The sequence below is a fragment of the Mus pahari genome, chromosome 4 (genome assembly GCF_900095145.1).
Source record: "Mus pahari chromosome 4, PAHARI_EIJ_v1.1, whole genome shotgun sequence".
NCBI lineage: Eukaryota > Metazoa > Chordata > Mammalia > Rodentia > Muridae > Mus > Mus pahari.
Genome location: NC_034593.1, coordinates 114918168 through 114933803, shown reverse-complemented (window position 1 = coordinate 114933803; position 15636 = coordinate 114918168). Strand labels below are relative to the sequence as shown.

Here is a 15636-nt window from a genome sequence, read left to right as displayed (position 1 = left end):
CAGGTTTCATGAGCTTAATTTTCACACTGTTTGCCAGACCCTTTCTCTCTCTCTCTCTCTCTCTCTCTCTCTCTCTCTCTCTCTCTCTGTGTCAAGTGTCAAATAAATGGTCTTTACTTCAGCTGCATCAGCCTTGGCTCAGCTCTTTGTTCTGGTGCACAATAACCTAGACTCTCTCTGGGAGTGTCCACCAAACACTTACATAAGCTGGTATCCAAACCATGTGCAACGGTTTATTTAGTTGAAGAGCTAATGCTAAAACACTCACAAGATGATCCTTCCTGAATCACTGGTGCAACTGTTTATTTGGTTAACACATATGTTTTTATGTACTATCAGTGACTCAGCGGCAAAAATGGGAGGCATAGACTTAATCGTATCCTTGACACTGATCTCTACTTTTGCACTCTAAGAAACAATGAGTATCTTTCCTTAAGAGAAGTAGGGAAGTGCCCTAGTAATACAAAGAGTATGCGTGAATAGTGTCCGTGCTCCACTTAACCAAGAAGAAAAAGAGCAGCAGAGGTGACTGCCAACTGTGGTCTGCAACCATTTTCATTTCCTAAATTGTCCATCTTCCTCCTTGACCTGAGAGATTCTGGCTATTTATTTTATAACACAAGTTCATATGTTTTTCAAGACTATTTTATTAATGCTACCTAAAAAAAAAATACAGAATTTAGTGACATTTTCACAAAAGGTATTTCCCAGTTAAGATTTAGCTAATGGATGAATCACATCTTTCAATTCTTCAAAAATATTTTACCCTCCTTTAAATGTTTATCTTAAAGGTCTTTATTACTATAATAATATTTCAGAATATGTTCTAGCCAAGCAAAGAGGAAGCTATACATACTGAGTTACAGAAAGAACACAAAACTGCACAAGAAAATGGAGCAAAATTAACACTTTAAAACCAACCATGCGATCAAAGGAAGTAGAGTAAACCTGAAGTACATATTGAGTGTGTTTGTGCGGTGGTTCTGAGATTCCAATAGCTAGTAACTTTGGCAAACAAAATGAAATGGATGTCAAAGCTATATTAAGAAAGTATATGAAACCCAAGCCAAAAAGCTTCCAAAATCACAAAGCTCAATTGACATTCAATGGAGACCATTAAAAATTATTAGAATATTTTCATACCACTTCTTCAGAATATAATCCTGAATACAGTTTTCTATACAAGCTTTAATGATATACATAAAATGCATATGTGTTTTATTCAACTTTTGACTGACATGTTTAAAATCAGTCGTTAGTTGCGATGTCAACAATATGCTTGCACAGAACACGTTTAAATTTAAAACACATAAAATGTGAAAAAGCTGACATATTCACAGAGTGATTCATTATCCAGAATAATGTATTCATAAGATAAAACAAAGAAAAAAGAATTTCTTTTGGGTTAAGTCTTCTTCCTAATTTAAACTGAACAAGCTTTGCTGTGACAGATGTGGCCCTCTGAATTAGGGCTCTCCCCCTTTTTGCCTCAAGCCTACCTTTCACGTCTTCATCCTCAATGGTGGTGTTTGAGCTCTCAGTTGACTCCTGTGCAGAGGAAAACACAGCTTTGAGCGTCATACAACAGAGAGCTAGCTCTTATGACAAACTTGGCTGGTGATGCATACATATCATGCAAACTTCTTCAGCAGGCTGTGTGCATATGCCGACATGCAAATGGACACATACGTCAAGTGACTTTCAACAGAAACAAGATGTCATATGCTGCAAACATTTCAAAGGGAGCACTCTGGTTGCCTAGTCACGGATGCAGGATAAATCCAGGTGATTTGTAGAAGCAGAAGAAGTATGTAGTTTATTTTAAGATGAATTGCATGAGTTCACATTACAGTGCCTCATGCAGTGTGTTTTTAGGAGAAATGGAATACTTCAGCAGGATAAAATTTAAATTTAAAATTCATGGTTTGATCCCTAATGAACCTCAGTAAGTAGCAAGTTTTTTTCATGGGGCACTGTGTTGAGTATAGAATTTGCTATTTGTCTACCCTCCACCTGTGTGGAGAAAGGGCATTTACTCCATCATTTCCTCAGAAGCTGGGACTATCAAGCTGAGACAGGCTGAACACAGCTGTCAGAAAGTTTCAGGTTTATCTTTAGGACACTGAAATTGTAGGCATAATTTGTTTTCAAGGTCAGTTAGACTAATTTTCATTCATTCATTCTTTTTTTTTTTTTTTTTTTAATTCTTTCTTAACTCAGAATGCGTTGGTCGTTGAAAAAGAAATCTCTTCCACAAGGAAAAGACAGAAAGATCTTTGTGAGTCTGCAATCATAGCAAGCACAGCACACTCACAACGTGCACTGCCGCGGCTGGCGGGGCGGGGTGCTTCTTACAGGAGCTTCGTAAGGGATTTTATTACACTTCCGTAATGAAACGCTTTCTAGTAAAGATACGTTGTAGTATTCGTAAGTACACATTTTCTACTTGGAATGATTAAAGGCCAGAGCTGAAAATAACTGGGACCAAACTTCCAGTTAATAGCTGTATGTTCAGTGAATGGAAAACAGGGTTTGGAGGATAGTAAAAAAAAAAAAAAAAAAAAAAAAAATTCCAGTCAGTGTCCATTTATAGATTCAGTTTTTTTTTAGAAAGCCATCTATTTATATATATATACCATATATAATATTTAAACCAAAGAGATAAACTAGCTAATGTCCAGAGTCTCCACACATACAAAACCAAAGGGGGGAAAAAACACCCATGCATTTCTTTAATGTGATGTAGCATTCAGACTTAATCTCAAAATGAAGGTTAATCCCATGCACTTAAAGAAAATGAATTCATATAAGCAATAAATAGCATGCAGCAACCCTTACAATTACGGCAGTGTCCACACCAGCTGCTATGCCTGGTCTTTCATTTGATAGTGACATTAATGGGATTATTCTCCTATGTGCTGGTCCTCACTATCTCAAATCTTTTGGGACCTAGAACATCTCCAGGGCCATGACGCTAATGTACACACCAGATGAAGACACAAAACACTTCACATTTTCAACATGGGTCAACCAAATATTGATCCAGAGATGAAATATATTTCCTGATCCTTCAACGTTAATGGTTAGAGTAAGGAAAAGACCTGTGACTTATTCAGTATCTTATATGATGTATTTTCCTCCCTTAGATATGATAATGTATGTATACCAAGTTATAAGCTGGACATAGAATATATATAGAATATATCTCCTTTTGTCCCTCAGACACGTATGCGAGTGTTGGTATGAACACAGTATACACATAACTTACAACAGGTGGAACACATTAGTCTTCATTCAGCATCTTACTTAAATGTATGTTACTATAATTCATATAGATTGACAGCAAACATATTTAACAAAAAGTGGAACTCCCCGATTCTCTTCAAATTCACTGCAAACAGCAACACCACCAGAGATATCATCAGTAACAGGGAATTGAAAAACAAGCAACCAGAAACAACAATAAAACCACTGTGACTACAGAAGACAATGGAAAAGCTCAAAAGCAACATCGTGTTTTAGGAAAAAAATATACCTACAAACTTGTTATGTTTGAAGATGAGGAGGATGATAGCAAGAAATTCTGAAATTTCATGCTGTATGTGTTTATTGTACAATGCACAAACAGACATGGAGAAATAAAAGGACCACATGGAATAGCTTAAGATACACAGTCATCTCAACACAAAGACTTTGCAAGTGTTTAATCTGACTCTTAACTCCTTTTTTTTTTTAAATTGACTAAGGGATCATTGATCTCTCTCTTTCTCTCTCTCTCTCTCAGGGTATCATTCATTTTGATCTGAAGGAAGTCTATGGGTAATTCTAGAAGAATTCGGTCTGAAAGGGCATGTGGTGAAAAGATGGCCATTTTTTTTTTCCTTCCCCACTTGAGATAATGACAGTTTTGCACAGGGCATTTGGTGAGTTGTGTAATCTTATCAGAGCAAATGGGGTTGATTCTCTCTGAATACCTTGTTTCCGTCAGGGTTGTGGATTACAGTAGTTTGGGGCTCCTGAGTGAGAACAAAATAGAGAAAGAAACAGTTTGTTTTGGTAAGTACATTCTTACTAGTCTGTGGGACAGAGCAGAGAGGGCCAACAGACAAGACTAGTAACAAGAGCTAAAGCCAGGTAAGGGGCTGTCAATAGCTGACAGGATCTCTGTGGAGGCCTCTCTGGTGAGCCCATGAGATCACACACCTCTCTACCCAGAAGCAGCATGCAAAAGACCTTATTCTTGATAGGTGAATGAACAGGCTTTGCAATTTGGAGACCTAAAGAGGCAGTCACTGTTTCACCCAGCCCTATCTCTGAAAGAACTTCTTGTCTTCTCTGAATACTCTATTTCTGTCTGTACACAGGAACTGGCCAAGAGCACCATAGATAGAAATATCTGAGAAGATATCAAAACCTCTGTGAAGATATTTTTTCCCAGCTATATTGCCTCAAGACTCAACTCTGATATTATTATAATCAACACACAGCTGAATACCCCTGGAGACTTTTGAAACACTGGACCACACTTAAAAAAACAACAATAACAACAACAACAACAACAACAACCCCCCAAAAAATGTCCAAAAGAACACACACAAAAGCACATGTAAAAATTCTAAAAGATATTTTTAAAAAGTTTGTTTAAATGTTTTAGAATTAATAATAAAACACAATCATTGGAAACACTGTTGATATATCTTATACTAATCACATTGAAAATAAAATTTCTACTTTATAAGCTTCATATCTAGAATACTAAGTTTCCTTTTTTCTCTACTGTATACTATATTTCTGTCTGTCTCACAGAAACTGGCCAAGAACACCAGAGATAGAAATATCTAAGAGGACATCAAATTCTTTGTGATGATACATTTTATGTAAAATTCATTAATTTAGTATTTATAGGTAATGTTTTTTCCATGAAGAAAAAACATTATTTTTCTGTGAGAAAATTCTTAAGCAGCAAATAGTACTCAAATATTAATTTTGAAAAAGACCTAGCGTTCATAAAATGATAGCATGCTTGCTGCATCCACTAACGGCCACCCTGGCACCTGTGAGTTGTTATAACCATGGCCAGTCTTTTCCACCACGGGTATTTACTCAAGGGAAAGCCTGAACTGCACGCTTAGAAAAATCCAACTGCCGCTTCTTTTCTTTCCTTCTGTAGCTTCAGCTGTGACACTGACTTTACTATTTATAACCTGCTATCTTTTTGGCCTCTTTTTTTTTTTTTTTTTTTTTTACCTACTTTTAAGAAAATGTGTTTTTTTTTTCCCTAGGGATTGAACACCAATGTCTCTTCTATGTTACAAAAATGTTCTACTGAGCTTTGCTCTAAGTCCTGATAATCCTTTATCTCTGTATTTCTTTTCCTTCCAACATTCTTAAATTGAGCCTACTGGTCAATCCAAGTAAAGTAACGCCTAGCTTTTTTAAGTCAATGGCAATAACAGTCTGGGGACAGTAATGAATAAAAGTAATTTCTGGGAATCATAAGTCAAAATATAAAACCTGTATACTAAATGCCAGTATTCAGATTTTGAATTTTAACACAAGACTATTCCAATGTGTGGAGGGAACTAAGTTGTTACTTCAGTACATTTAATTGAAATGGACAAAACTGTCTGTCTCTGCTAGCTTAACCTTCCGTAGTATACACTCTCACTCTGTGGAAGTAAGTGAAACAGTGACGATTTAATTTGAAACACAACAGACAAAAAGCTTTGACTTAGGCAGTGCCTCTTTATCTCAGAAAGTGAAGTCTTGCAAAGCCATATTGTCTTTCAATGAGAGAGAAATGGGAGCTGTGAATAAGGTCTACTTTCATGTCATCTTGCAAGAATCCCGTTAGCTCTCCTTGATGTCAACACATACTTTGCAGAAAGAGAAACCACTGTTTGCACGATCAGTAGCAATCAACACCAGAAAGAGCTAAGAGTAACCGAAGCGCATTCTATTGCGTTTCCAAGCCAACATGCAAGAATTCCAACTGCGGAGAGAAGCAAGATGTTCCACAATGAAATGAGAAGGCTCATGTTAGAAACACACTGCTTGACAACTATCTCAAGAAAAGAAAACAACAACAAAACACTACAACGTTTTTCTTCTATTTTTGAAAGCAAAACAAACAAACAAACAAAACCAACAACAGATGAAGTATTGATACATAGATATTGATTTAGTGAAAGAGAGAAACAACAGTGCAAACAGTGCAGAACTTAAGAAGGGTACAAGAGTCCAGGTATACCAGCGCCGGGGTAGGAATGTTTTCTTTGGGGCTGGTTACCACGTTGGCTTTGTTGTTTATCTGTGGATATGCAGAAAATGGAAACAGAGACGCCTTAGTCTTGTTGGTAGGCAGTGTCTACAAGGAGTGTGTTTATACAGAAATACAGATATGAGAACCAAAATCCCTTAGGGATGGATGAGGAAGACACAAATGAAGAGCATGTCTAGCTCCTGAAGGTCACACACAGACTAGGACCCTGTGTGTGATGGAGGAATGCGATATCTGTGGCTGCTTTGGGCGTTCTGCCTTCCCTGAGTGGCTTCATGGAGCTCAAACCAGGCTGCAGAGTATATAACGAGGCGGTAGCCAGTTTCATACTCTTCAAAGCTGATTCTGTTTTAAGGCTGCCAATTATTCACTGCTATGAGCGTATACCTTTATTTATTTATTTTTTTCTTCTCATTTTATTCTTGAACCTGAAGTCACACACAGATCATTTTTCCCTGGAGAACGATCATTACTTTGTTTACTACATAGCCAATTAAAATCCTGTCTCTTCTGATAAAAATGCAAACCCTGAAGTGTTTTACTGAAAGTGGTAGGTGCGGGTCTTCTTTAGGAGTCTGTCTTCAGTGACACGAAATCAAACTCTGTCTGTAGCCTCCGTGTAAGGACTTTCTTTTTCACAGTTGCTTGGGAGACAGCTCAGGAGCTTGTGATTGTTCTGTTCTTCTCGCCAAGTACATCTGGTGGGACCAAGCCCTTACATTAACACAAGTGAGTTTATCCTTAATAGGGAATGTAATGACTACCATGGGAGCCATATTTTCCAAGATGCTGCTAGGGCCAATAAATTAGCAATGGCCCACAGAAGAAGGCTCTTTGTCGACACATGGGAGCTTGGAACTTTATTGAGTTCGGGACTACGGAATAAAATATTGAACTGTAATAATCAACATCACTTTAAATCCATGCATATATTACATCATGGCTATTAAACAGAAACTTAAATTCCATCCATTTTGTATATCAAATGATGTAGTCATTTGTATATTATTTTCTAAAGGGATACACCCAATAATTTTAATATGAATGTAAATATACCTGTGGACTTAAAGAGGAACAGGGACTGCATATCAAATGGTTATTTACAAGTGATTACAAAAGTCATTATTTGGGCCTCTTGGGTCATTTGACCTTACGCCTACAGGCTGTTTTGGGGCTATCACTGAGAAGAAGGCAAAGGGGAACAGAATTCACTGAGGTATATAATATTTGCTCTTCTTTTCATTCTCCTTTGTGTGGTGTTGATATGACCATTATTTAATTAGCTTATTTATTTATTTATTAGATATTTTCTTTAATTACATGTCAAATGTTATCCCCTTTCCTCATTTCCCCGTCAAAAGCCCCCCATCCCATTCCTCCTCCCCCTAATCACTAACCCACCCACCCCCACTTCCCTTTCCTAGCATTCCTCTACACTGGGGCATCGATTCCTCACAGGACCAAGGGCCTCTCCTCTCATTGATGTCCCACAAGGCCATCCTCTGCTACATATGCGACTGAAGCCATGAGTCCATCCATGTGTACTCTTTGGTTGGTGGTTTAGTCCCTGGGAGCCCTGGAGGGGGGGTAACTGTTTGGTTCATTATAGCTTTTAAACAGTTAGCTTATAGCACTGTCATAGAATGCTCTGTGACATCCAGAAAGAGAGAAAATGTTGACCATTACTTTACTTAGATGACTTATTGAAGATTAAACCACCAACCTGCATTTTGAAAATAGGTTTGGAATTTTTGCTTTGAGTCAATTGAACACAAACTATTTGCTACAGCCAAAAATGAACAGAGGTAAAGGTTTAAGGGTGTCTGTTAAAGAGGGGTCAGGATGTGCTTATGGCGTTACAAGCTACATTAGACAAGGAGAGGGATTCCCAAAGGTGACATCCTATTGGGAAGGAATGCTTGATAAAGCATAGCAACTTCCTGTGCAGGCATCAGGACCTTGTGATTAAATGCAGTTAGTGTCCATCACTTGAAAGAGAAATACTCTGGAATGTTCTTCCTGTTTTGAGAGGAGAACGACCTTCCCCTGAGGATTCAGTTGCTAAGAACAACCTTTTTTTTAGTGAAAATGTGACTCACTTGTATTTAAACGCACACACACTCATCAGCCAAAGTGTGCAACAACCCAAACCCTTATCCACATTCGCACGCGAGCGACACACACGGCACCATGTTTTGGAGGTATGTATGACATTATTCCCGAACAAAAGGGAAACTTCCAAGTAAAAGCCAGAAGAGCTGGCTTTTAAAGAGTACCATGCTCAACCATAGTTGCCTTTAAAAATATACATGTGAATTTATGCCCTTTATATTATGGAAGCAATGTACTTTTCTTGCTTGAAACCTGAATGCAATCAACAGTGCAGTATTACTCTCAGAAGGCATGAATAAGGAATTGTATTTATTCAGTTAAGGTTAATACATACTTCTTTTAAAGAAGCTTAGCTATAATGGGCTCAAGCTGAAATCACTTTCACATTATTTGTAAACCCAAGGCAACTGTATTAAGTCATGTCTGAATTAATTTAGCAATTATGATGATCGATTAAAAAAAAAAACCCAACCCTATGGTATTTTTTTTCCTGGCACAAGCAAGCATTTATTATGTCCTGGCTTCTGTATTTTCAAGTAGAAAACTGGGCTTTTCAGACAGTCAAATGCATTACCTGCATATAGATAAGGGTTCAAGTACTTGTTTACTTAAAAAAAAATATCAGAGAAAAACCAAGTAATGTGAAAGTGGAGTAGCGTGTTATGAGTGCAGATTAGCGCTGATCTATGATGCTCTTTTTCTACTTCCACTAACTCGGGTAAATAAGACTGTTTCACTTCTAAGTGTGCATTTTCCAGGTAGGAGATATCTGGTAGACACAGGTTCTCACCATCATCTGAACACTCGAACTGGACTTCCTTTTCTGAATTGACCAGTCAAAGAGAAAGGAAGATGGGAAAAACAAAAAACAAAACAAAACAAAACAACAAAAAAAAAACCAAAAGAAAAACCGAAACACAAAACAAAAAACACAACCTGTTGAATTTTAAAGCATCAAAGCATGGAATACATAATCATTTTGTTATCGAAGAGATCAGCAGGAGGGAAATGGGGCTTTAGTATCAGGATACCAATAACTGTCCATTGGACCTGCAAGCTCTCCAGCACCACGCAGCACAGAAAACCCAGAAGGAAACATTTGGAAATGTAAAAAAATCTTCCCAAATCACACACAGACAGGTGGTGAGATAAGGATTGGATCCATAGGAATTTAGGACCCAATACATGATTTTCTATGTTACATTTCTCAATAAGAACTGACCACCTGAATGGATCTCATTCAGAGGTTAGAATATTAATTAATTCCCAAGGGTGTTGGCCTGTTGAGGAATGTACACATCTGCCATTGGAAGAGAAAGAAAATGATTAACAAGACATTTAGGTGATTTCTAGACGATCACAAATATTATTATGCAAATATGAAGTTACAGTATTAAAAATAAGCTCACTGTAAACAAGATATTATCAGTGGGAGTAAGTTGTAGTATATTATTTCATATCCAAAGATAGTAAAAAAAATTTTGTTGTCTTCCTTGGAAGATTTTCCCACTGTCTGTTCAGGGTAGCACCATCTTTAATTCTTAGGATTGAAACTTGAGGAACTCAGGGGCTTTAGAGAAACTGCCCAAGCATGAACACTTAGTCACTGAAGCCTTGATTTCTCAGATAAACTGTCCCCAGATTTTGGTGGGCTTCAAGTACACATCATAATCACTTGGAAAAGCATGTGGGTTTTGCACATTCTTAGGTCAGCAGAGTTGTTTGTGAATGTGGAGAATCAGAGATGGCTGAAACATTAACTTTTTAGAATAACTATATCTAAAATATTTGTTTTCATGGTTAATACATAATCAAGTGAAAAGAATCAAACGATTTAGCATACACGATAATCATGTTTGTGTTCTATCTCATGCTTCAGCCTGCATCCTCTTTCGAGGATTGTAAGGTACACAAAACTATACAGATTTGGGATTTGCAGGTAACGTTTAAACTCTACAGCATCTGAAAGTCAGAAAGCATTTAAGAGAGGCCTTTAACTTACCTTTACCCCATCTGGTTTCTTCAACAAACTCTTGGCTGCTGCAAAATGAGAGTAAAATTGCTTTAGAGAGTTATCCACAAACCCACAGTGAGATAACAAATCAAGAAATCGTCTCCTGCACCTTTGCTGAGTTATGGGCAACACACACCAAACCTTCAAGGTTACACTGATGAGCGAGAGCTTACGGGACACTGAAATACAGTATCACTTTTCTGGTTTTGCCACAGCAAATTTAGAACTAAATTCTTACAGAGTTCACGGCATGGAGTTGAACACTTGACCAGCTGTGCACTGGACTTTGGGTCACTGTTGGTTCCGAAAAGGATACTGGCACTTTCACTGGACTATTCTTGATAATCCAGAAAGTTGGTTTCAGTCTCGAGACACCAGCTGACAGACCGATTACATGTTCATTCACACCACGTCTCGTGACCATGTCAGTTCTGTCATTGAAGCTCCTCCTTCCAGAGGTTGAAATTTCATTCACAAAAATTTGCTCTGGCTAACCAGTGCCTTCTCTGTATTTTTAAAAATCAGGTAACATCAGTTGGACTGAAGACACAAATATATATATATAAAATCAGATGGTACTTTATTGACCAGGAGCAAATTTTTTATGCTCAGCATATGGTAATAAAAAATGCATTCCGTGTTCTTTTAGACTTCAAGATCAGAAAACAAAGGCTTTCTAAACAAAGGTCTTTGAATTGAAAAGTTAAAAAACCATAGAATCTGGAACCAGATCTAAAATGAAATGAAATCTTAAAGGCGTTGGTTCTCATAGAAAATGTCCTTTTAGTAGGGTATTTAAGCAATTGCTTGTATTATTCCCAAATTCTTCAATCTATTAAAACTTGAAAGCATCATTTTACATATGAGTGCATATACAGTGAACAGCCAGCATTACTAGAATGAGTAATACACTGGTGTAGAACACTCACAGCACAGAGGACAAGTATGTATTTCTATTGAATGACAATATACACAGTCATTTAAGCACACGGAGCATGACATTTGAAATGAAACAACTAGCTGTAACACAACCACATGAACACTTCATTTATTTATATTTCTTTGGTTTGGGGTGTTATTTTGGTTTTCAATTTGACAACATTTTAAGTTTACCCGAAAGACACACATATTCATTTTATCTTACGTTTAGCAACAAAGCTCTTAAAGTTCATCAATGGGGATTGTTATTCAGTAGTTGCCTTGGTTATGGTACTGTCTGCCTGTAGTTAAAAAGGGACACTTGGGAACTCTTGTGGCAGTTAACAGGTTAGAGAGCAAACAGGATCATTTGGATGGAAATAGCAAGCAAAGAGAAGACAATGGCTTGAAGGAAGCAGCAATCTGGTCTGGGAGATGCAGGGCCATCCTTGTGTGGCTACCACCTTACCTCACAAGAAATACATTCCACATTCAGGGAGAAAAGAAGAAATGAAAACAACTTTATAACCACATACTTATGGACGTTTACTTTAAAGAGTATATCTGGCTATGAATAGAATGAATGAAATACTCAAAACAAAAATGGAACTCCAGGACAGAAGGACTCATATAACTCAGTCGCATGGTATTCAGTTGACATGGAAGTGATGACTCGTAAAGTTTTTGTTTTTTTTCATGCAAAATCATTCAGAGGAAATATAAAATCCACATATTAGTCATGGTTTTTAGTTTACAGAATTGTGCAAAGGAACAAAAAGTAAACTAAAGCATCTAAGAGTGGGTATAAGCACTATTAATAAAGACCCATTTACACTGAAAACGTCAACAAAATAAATGATTTTAATTCTGGAGAATCTTCGAAAAGGAAATTCTTCATTAACAACATACACTATATAAATCCCTCTATTTCTAGGGATTTGCTGAGTCCTGGGCCAGGGTGAAATATCTATTTAGCTTAAGGTTGTATCTATTGGTTCATGCTTAGTGACCTGGCATTGAGCTCACCTGCATAAACATCAGTCACATTTACTAGGTCTTTACAAAGCAGCTTGACAAAGGCAGCAACATGGCTTCTTAGGCTAAGCACATCAGATAGAACACAGAACAGCAGGGCAGTGCGGCCCCTGGAGGAGTAGCACTGGTCACTGTGTGGGAACGGTGTGCCTAGTGCTCACCAGCTCTTCATTTCACGATCTTTCTAAGTGGGAAGGAGGACTCTTCTGTAAACACTAGTCTAAACCGTAACTAGGAGCTCACTGAAGAGTGGCTGATACTCATAAAATGGTGGCCACCTGATAATCACTTTAACATCCTGACTGGGCCAAACAAAGTCAGAGTAAGACTGTGAAATGCTGCATAACCCCACCCCCAAATAAAAGTAATGTCATTTTTGACAAGTGTTCTAAGAATAAACATCTAAACCGTAAGTCAGTCAGTCAATCAGTCTGTCTGCCTGTCTATCTCTCCCCTCCCTCTGTCCCTTCCTCCCTACATCCCTCCCTCCCTCCCTGCATCCATCCATCCCTTCCTTCCTTTTTAAAACAGGGTCTCACTGTATGTACCTTGAATGGCCTAAAACTCTATGTAGAACAGTTTAGCCTTGAACTCAAAGAGTTCAACCTTCCTCTGCCTCCAGAATGTTGGGATTAAAGAAATGCATCACCTGATGACCTTTCCGTAAAAGTGCAAGCTTATCAAATAAGGCAGTAACTTAGTTGCTGACTCAGCCCACTTTATATACCTCAGGTTAGCACTTGCCAACGTTTGACTTTTGAATGCCTAGTGCTTTTTACATAATCTATCAAGGAGGACTCCAAGACTTAAACATACTTTCCTGGAAGTAATACACACTTTACGTCCATTGTGGAGAGTCACTTTTAGAGAAAAGAAACTTCTTGACTGAATTTACCTCCTATGTAAGTTTCTTTTTTTTTTTTTTTTTTTTGTTTTTTTTTTTGTTTTCTTCTGTTACTCCCCCAACCCCTGCTCCATGCAATCATTTTGAGGAATACTATTATTGGATGACATCCCCATATACACATTTGGCCAGTTCTCTGTAATTTTTCATTAGGCAGCTTTAGTCTGTGCAATTAGTCTAAACGAATGTGAAGACACTACCCTAGTTGAAAACAAATTAGGCCTATAAGAATAGGGTTCTACTCTTTCGTATAGCAGTTCCCTATAGTAATCAAACAAAAAAACATTCTCATGGTTATTTATGAAATATCAATAAAAATGAGACATACATATCATTCTTGTGCGACCACAGCATTTGAGATCTAGGTGTCCAGTATGAGTGGAGTCCTACAGACAGCTACAGGACTATAAGAAGTCTCCCCTTCTCCATTGTGGTGTCAGTGTGTGTGTGGTGTGTGTATGTGTGTGTGTGTGTGTGTGTGTTAACCATTTGTAGTTATTAGACTTTCTCAATTCTCTTAAGGACACAGACACACACACAGACACACATACAGACACACACACAGACACACATACAGACACACACACAAACACACACACACACACACACAAATTAGAGAAGGTCAGAGGTAAGAGGACAAGGAACAGAGTTCAAACATGTATACCTGAAAAATTTCTCGTAGCCAGCATAGTTGTCAAGATGGCGCCCTATCAAAGAAATAAGAGAAATGGATTATAGTTGGCCCTAACAAACCTATGACCCAAAATCAGGTAGCAAGGGCCCACAAATCTCTGGGCTTTATTTTCAGATAGGGACTTCTAGTTGTCTGCTTTTTGGCTTTGTTTTGTTTATTTGTTTCCTGGAAGCCCTGCCCCATGGCTCTCAGCATGTTTGGGCAGCTCTAACTTTCTGAGCCACATTTAGATCATCAAACTGAACAGCTGCTTCCTCTAAGGAGAGAAACCACAGCACACATTGCCCCAGCCAGCCTATTTGCATCCTTGGGCTTGATTATGGAGCATGCTCCGTTTCCCTCAGATCCAGGAGGACTGACTACTGAGATCTATAGCATTAAAAGCTTTGCCAAGACTTCCGCTTTCAGAAGTTTTCACCTCACCAAATCAACCCTCCCACCCTCCCACAACAATGTCAAATTTCTTACCTTCAATTTCCGTCTAGCATTAAATTTCTTCAAGCAGTCTACAGTCTCCTGCCTGTGCATCATGGACGCAACAGTAGAGCGTTGCTAAAAGAGGAGGAGAAAGAGTGACTTGATATTTAAAACAAAGCAAGAACAAGAAAGAGTCTCAGTTTCATCCGATCTTTACAAATGGCACCTGCACGCGTATAGTCACCTTGCAAGTACTCATTTGCCAAAGTCTCCTACGAAAAAGCATGGTTTTATAAAGACTACTAGTGACTGAGCTCAGACACTGACCAGTAGAAGATACAAGAATGAAGGTCATTAGGCTCTCAGATCACCACTTTAGCAAGCATTTCCCAGTAGAATACTATCGCCTTAGCAGTATATCCTAACCGTCGAAATTTACAGAAAATTTCAAACTCTTACAATTTCCTTGGTTTTTCCTTAGGGCTTCTACAAGACAGTCACACTACTGCAGCTGTCGTGTACCCCCTAAAACCTCTTCTAGCTTCTAAGTTTCACATGTTTCTAAGGCTGTAGAATGATAAAGAATTAGACTTTGTAAAATTTTTCCCTTTGGGGATACAGCAAGTATTCATGTCATTTTCTTTGTCCCTGTTCATGAGTCTTATCAATTACTGGCATGGGAACGACTCATTCCTCTTACTACAGATAATAGTTACTTAGCAAATTGGGCAATTTAGAGTTTGCTATACTGGCAATGGTGGTTTTCACGACTATAAGTTCATTTCTTAAATACCTCAAGTCAAAAATGCATTAAGGTTTATCTTTTTCTGTAAGATTATTTGAAACCTACGAAAAGTGACTAGGAGTTTATCCTTCAGATTGGCTCCTGGGGTGCATGCAAAAGTGACTTACACAGATCCATGGGTGTTTCAGGGCCTCAGAGGCTGTGATGCGTTTGGCAGGGTTGATGGTCAGCATTTTGTTGATGAGGTCTTTGGCTTCAGGTGTCACTGTATCCCATTCTGGTGACGGAAACTTCAAAGATAGAAATTAGTAAAGAGTTTTTAAAAATAGAGACACTAAGCTAGACATGTTCATACATGCCTCTAATCCCAACACTAGAGAGGCAGAGGTGTAAGGATCAGGACTTTTAGACAGCCTTCAGATATATAACAAGATCAAGGGTAACCTGGCATACATGAGATCCTGTCCTAAAACACACACACACACACACACACACACACACACACACACACACACAC

The 15636-nt window shown here is 38.1% G+C and overlaps 1 protein-coding gene across 14 annotated transcripts in view; it reads right to left on the bottom strand.

The window, feature by feature from the left end:
- Camk2d (calcium/calmodulin dependent protein kinase II delta) overlaps positions 1–15636 on the bottom strand; it is a 247575-nt gene that overhangs the window by 32230 nt on the left and 199709 nt on the right. For 3 of the 14 annotated variants that reach the window (XM_029537957.1, XM_021197003.2, XM_029537962.1), the window contains exons 10-15: positions 15287–15409; positions 14426–14509; positions 13928–13970; positions 10395–10432; positions 3975–4016; positions 1500–1548 (exon numbers count right to left, since the gene is read on the bottom strand). In XM_029537957.1, coding sequence (XP_029393817.1) covers positions 1500–1548; positions 3975–4016; positions 10395–10432; positions 13928–13970; positions 14426–14509; positions 15287–15409 — 379 coding nt within the window. Of the gene's footprint in view, positions 1–1499; positions 1549–3974; positions 4017–6250; positions 6311–9182; positions 9216–10394; positions 10433–13927; positions 13971–14425; positions 14510–15286; positions 15410–15636 lie in introns of all 14 variants that reach the window. The other 11 variants (XM_021197012.1, XM_029537959.1, XM_021197005.2 and 8 more) reach the window with 8 other exon arrangements.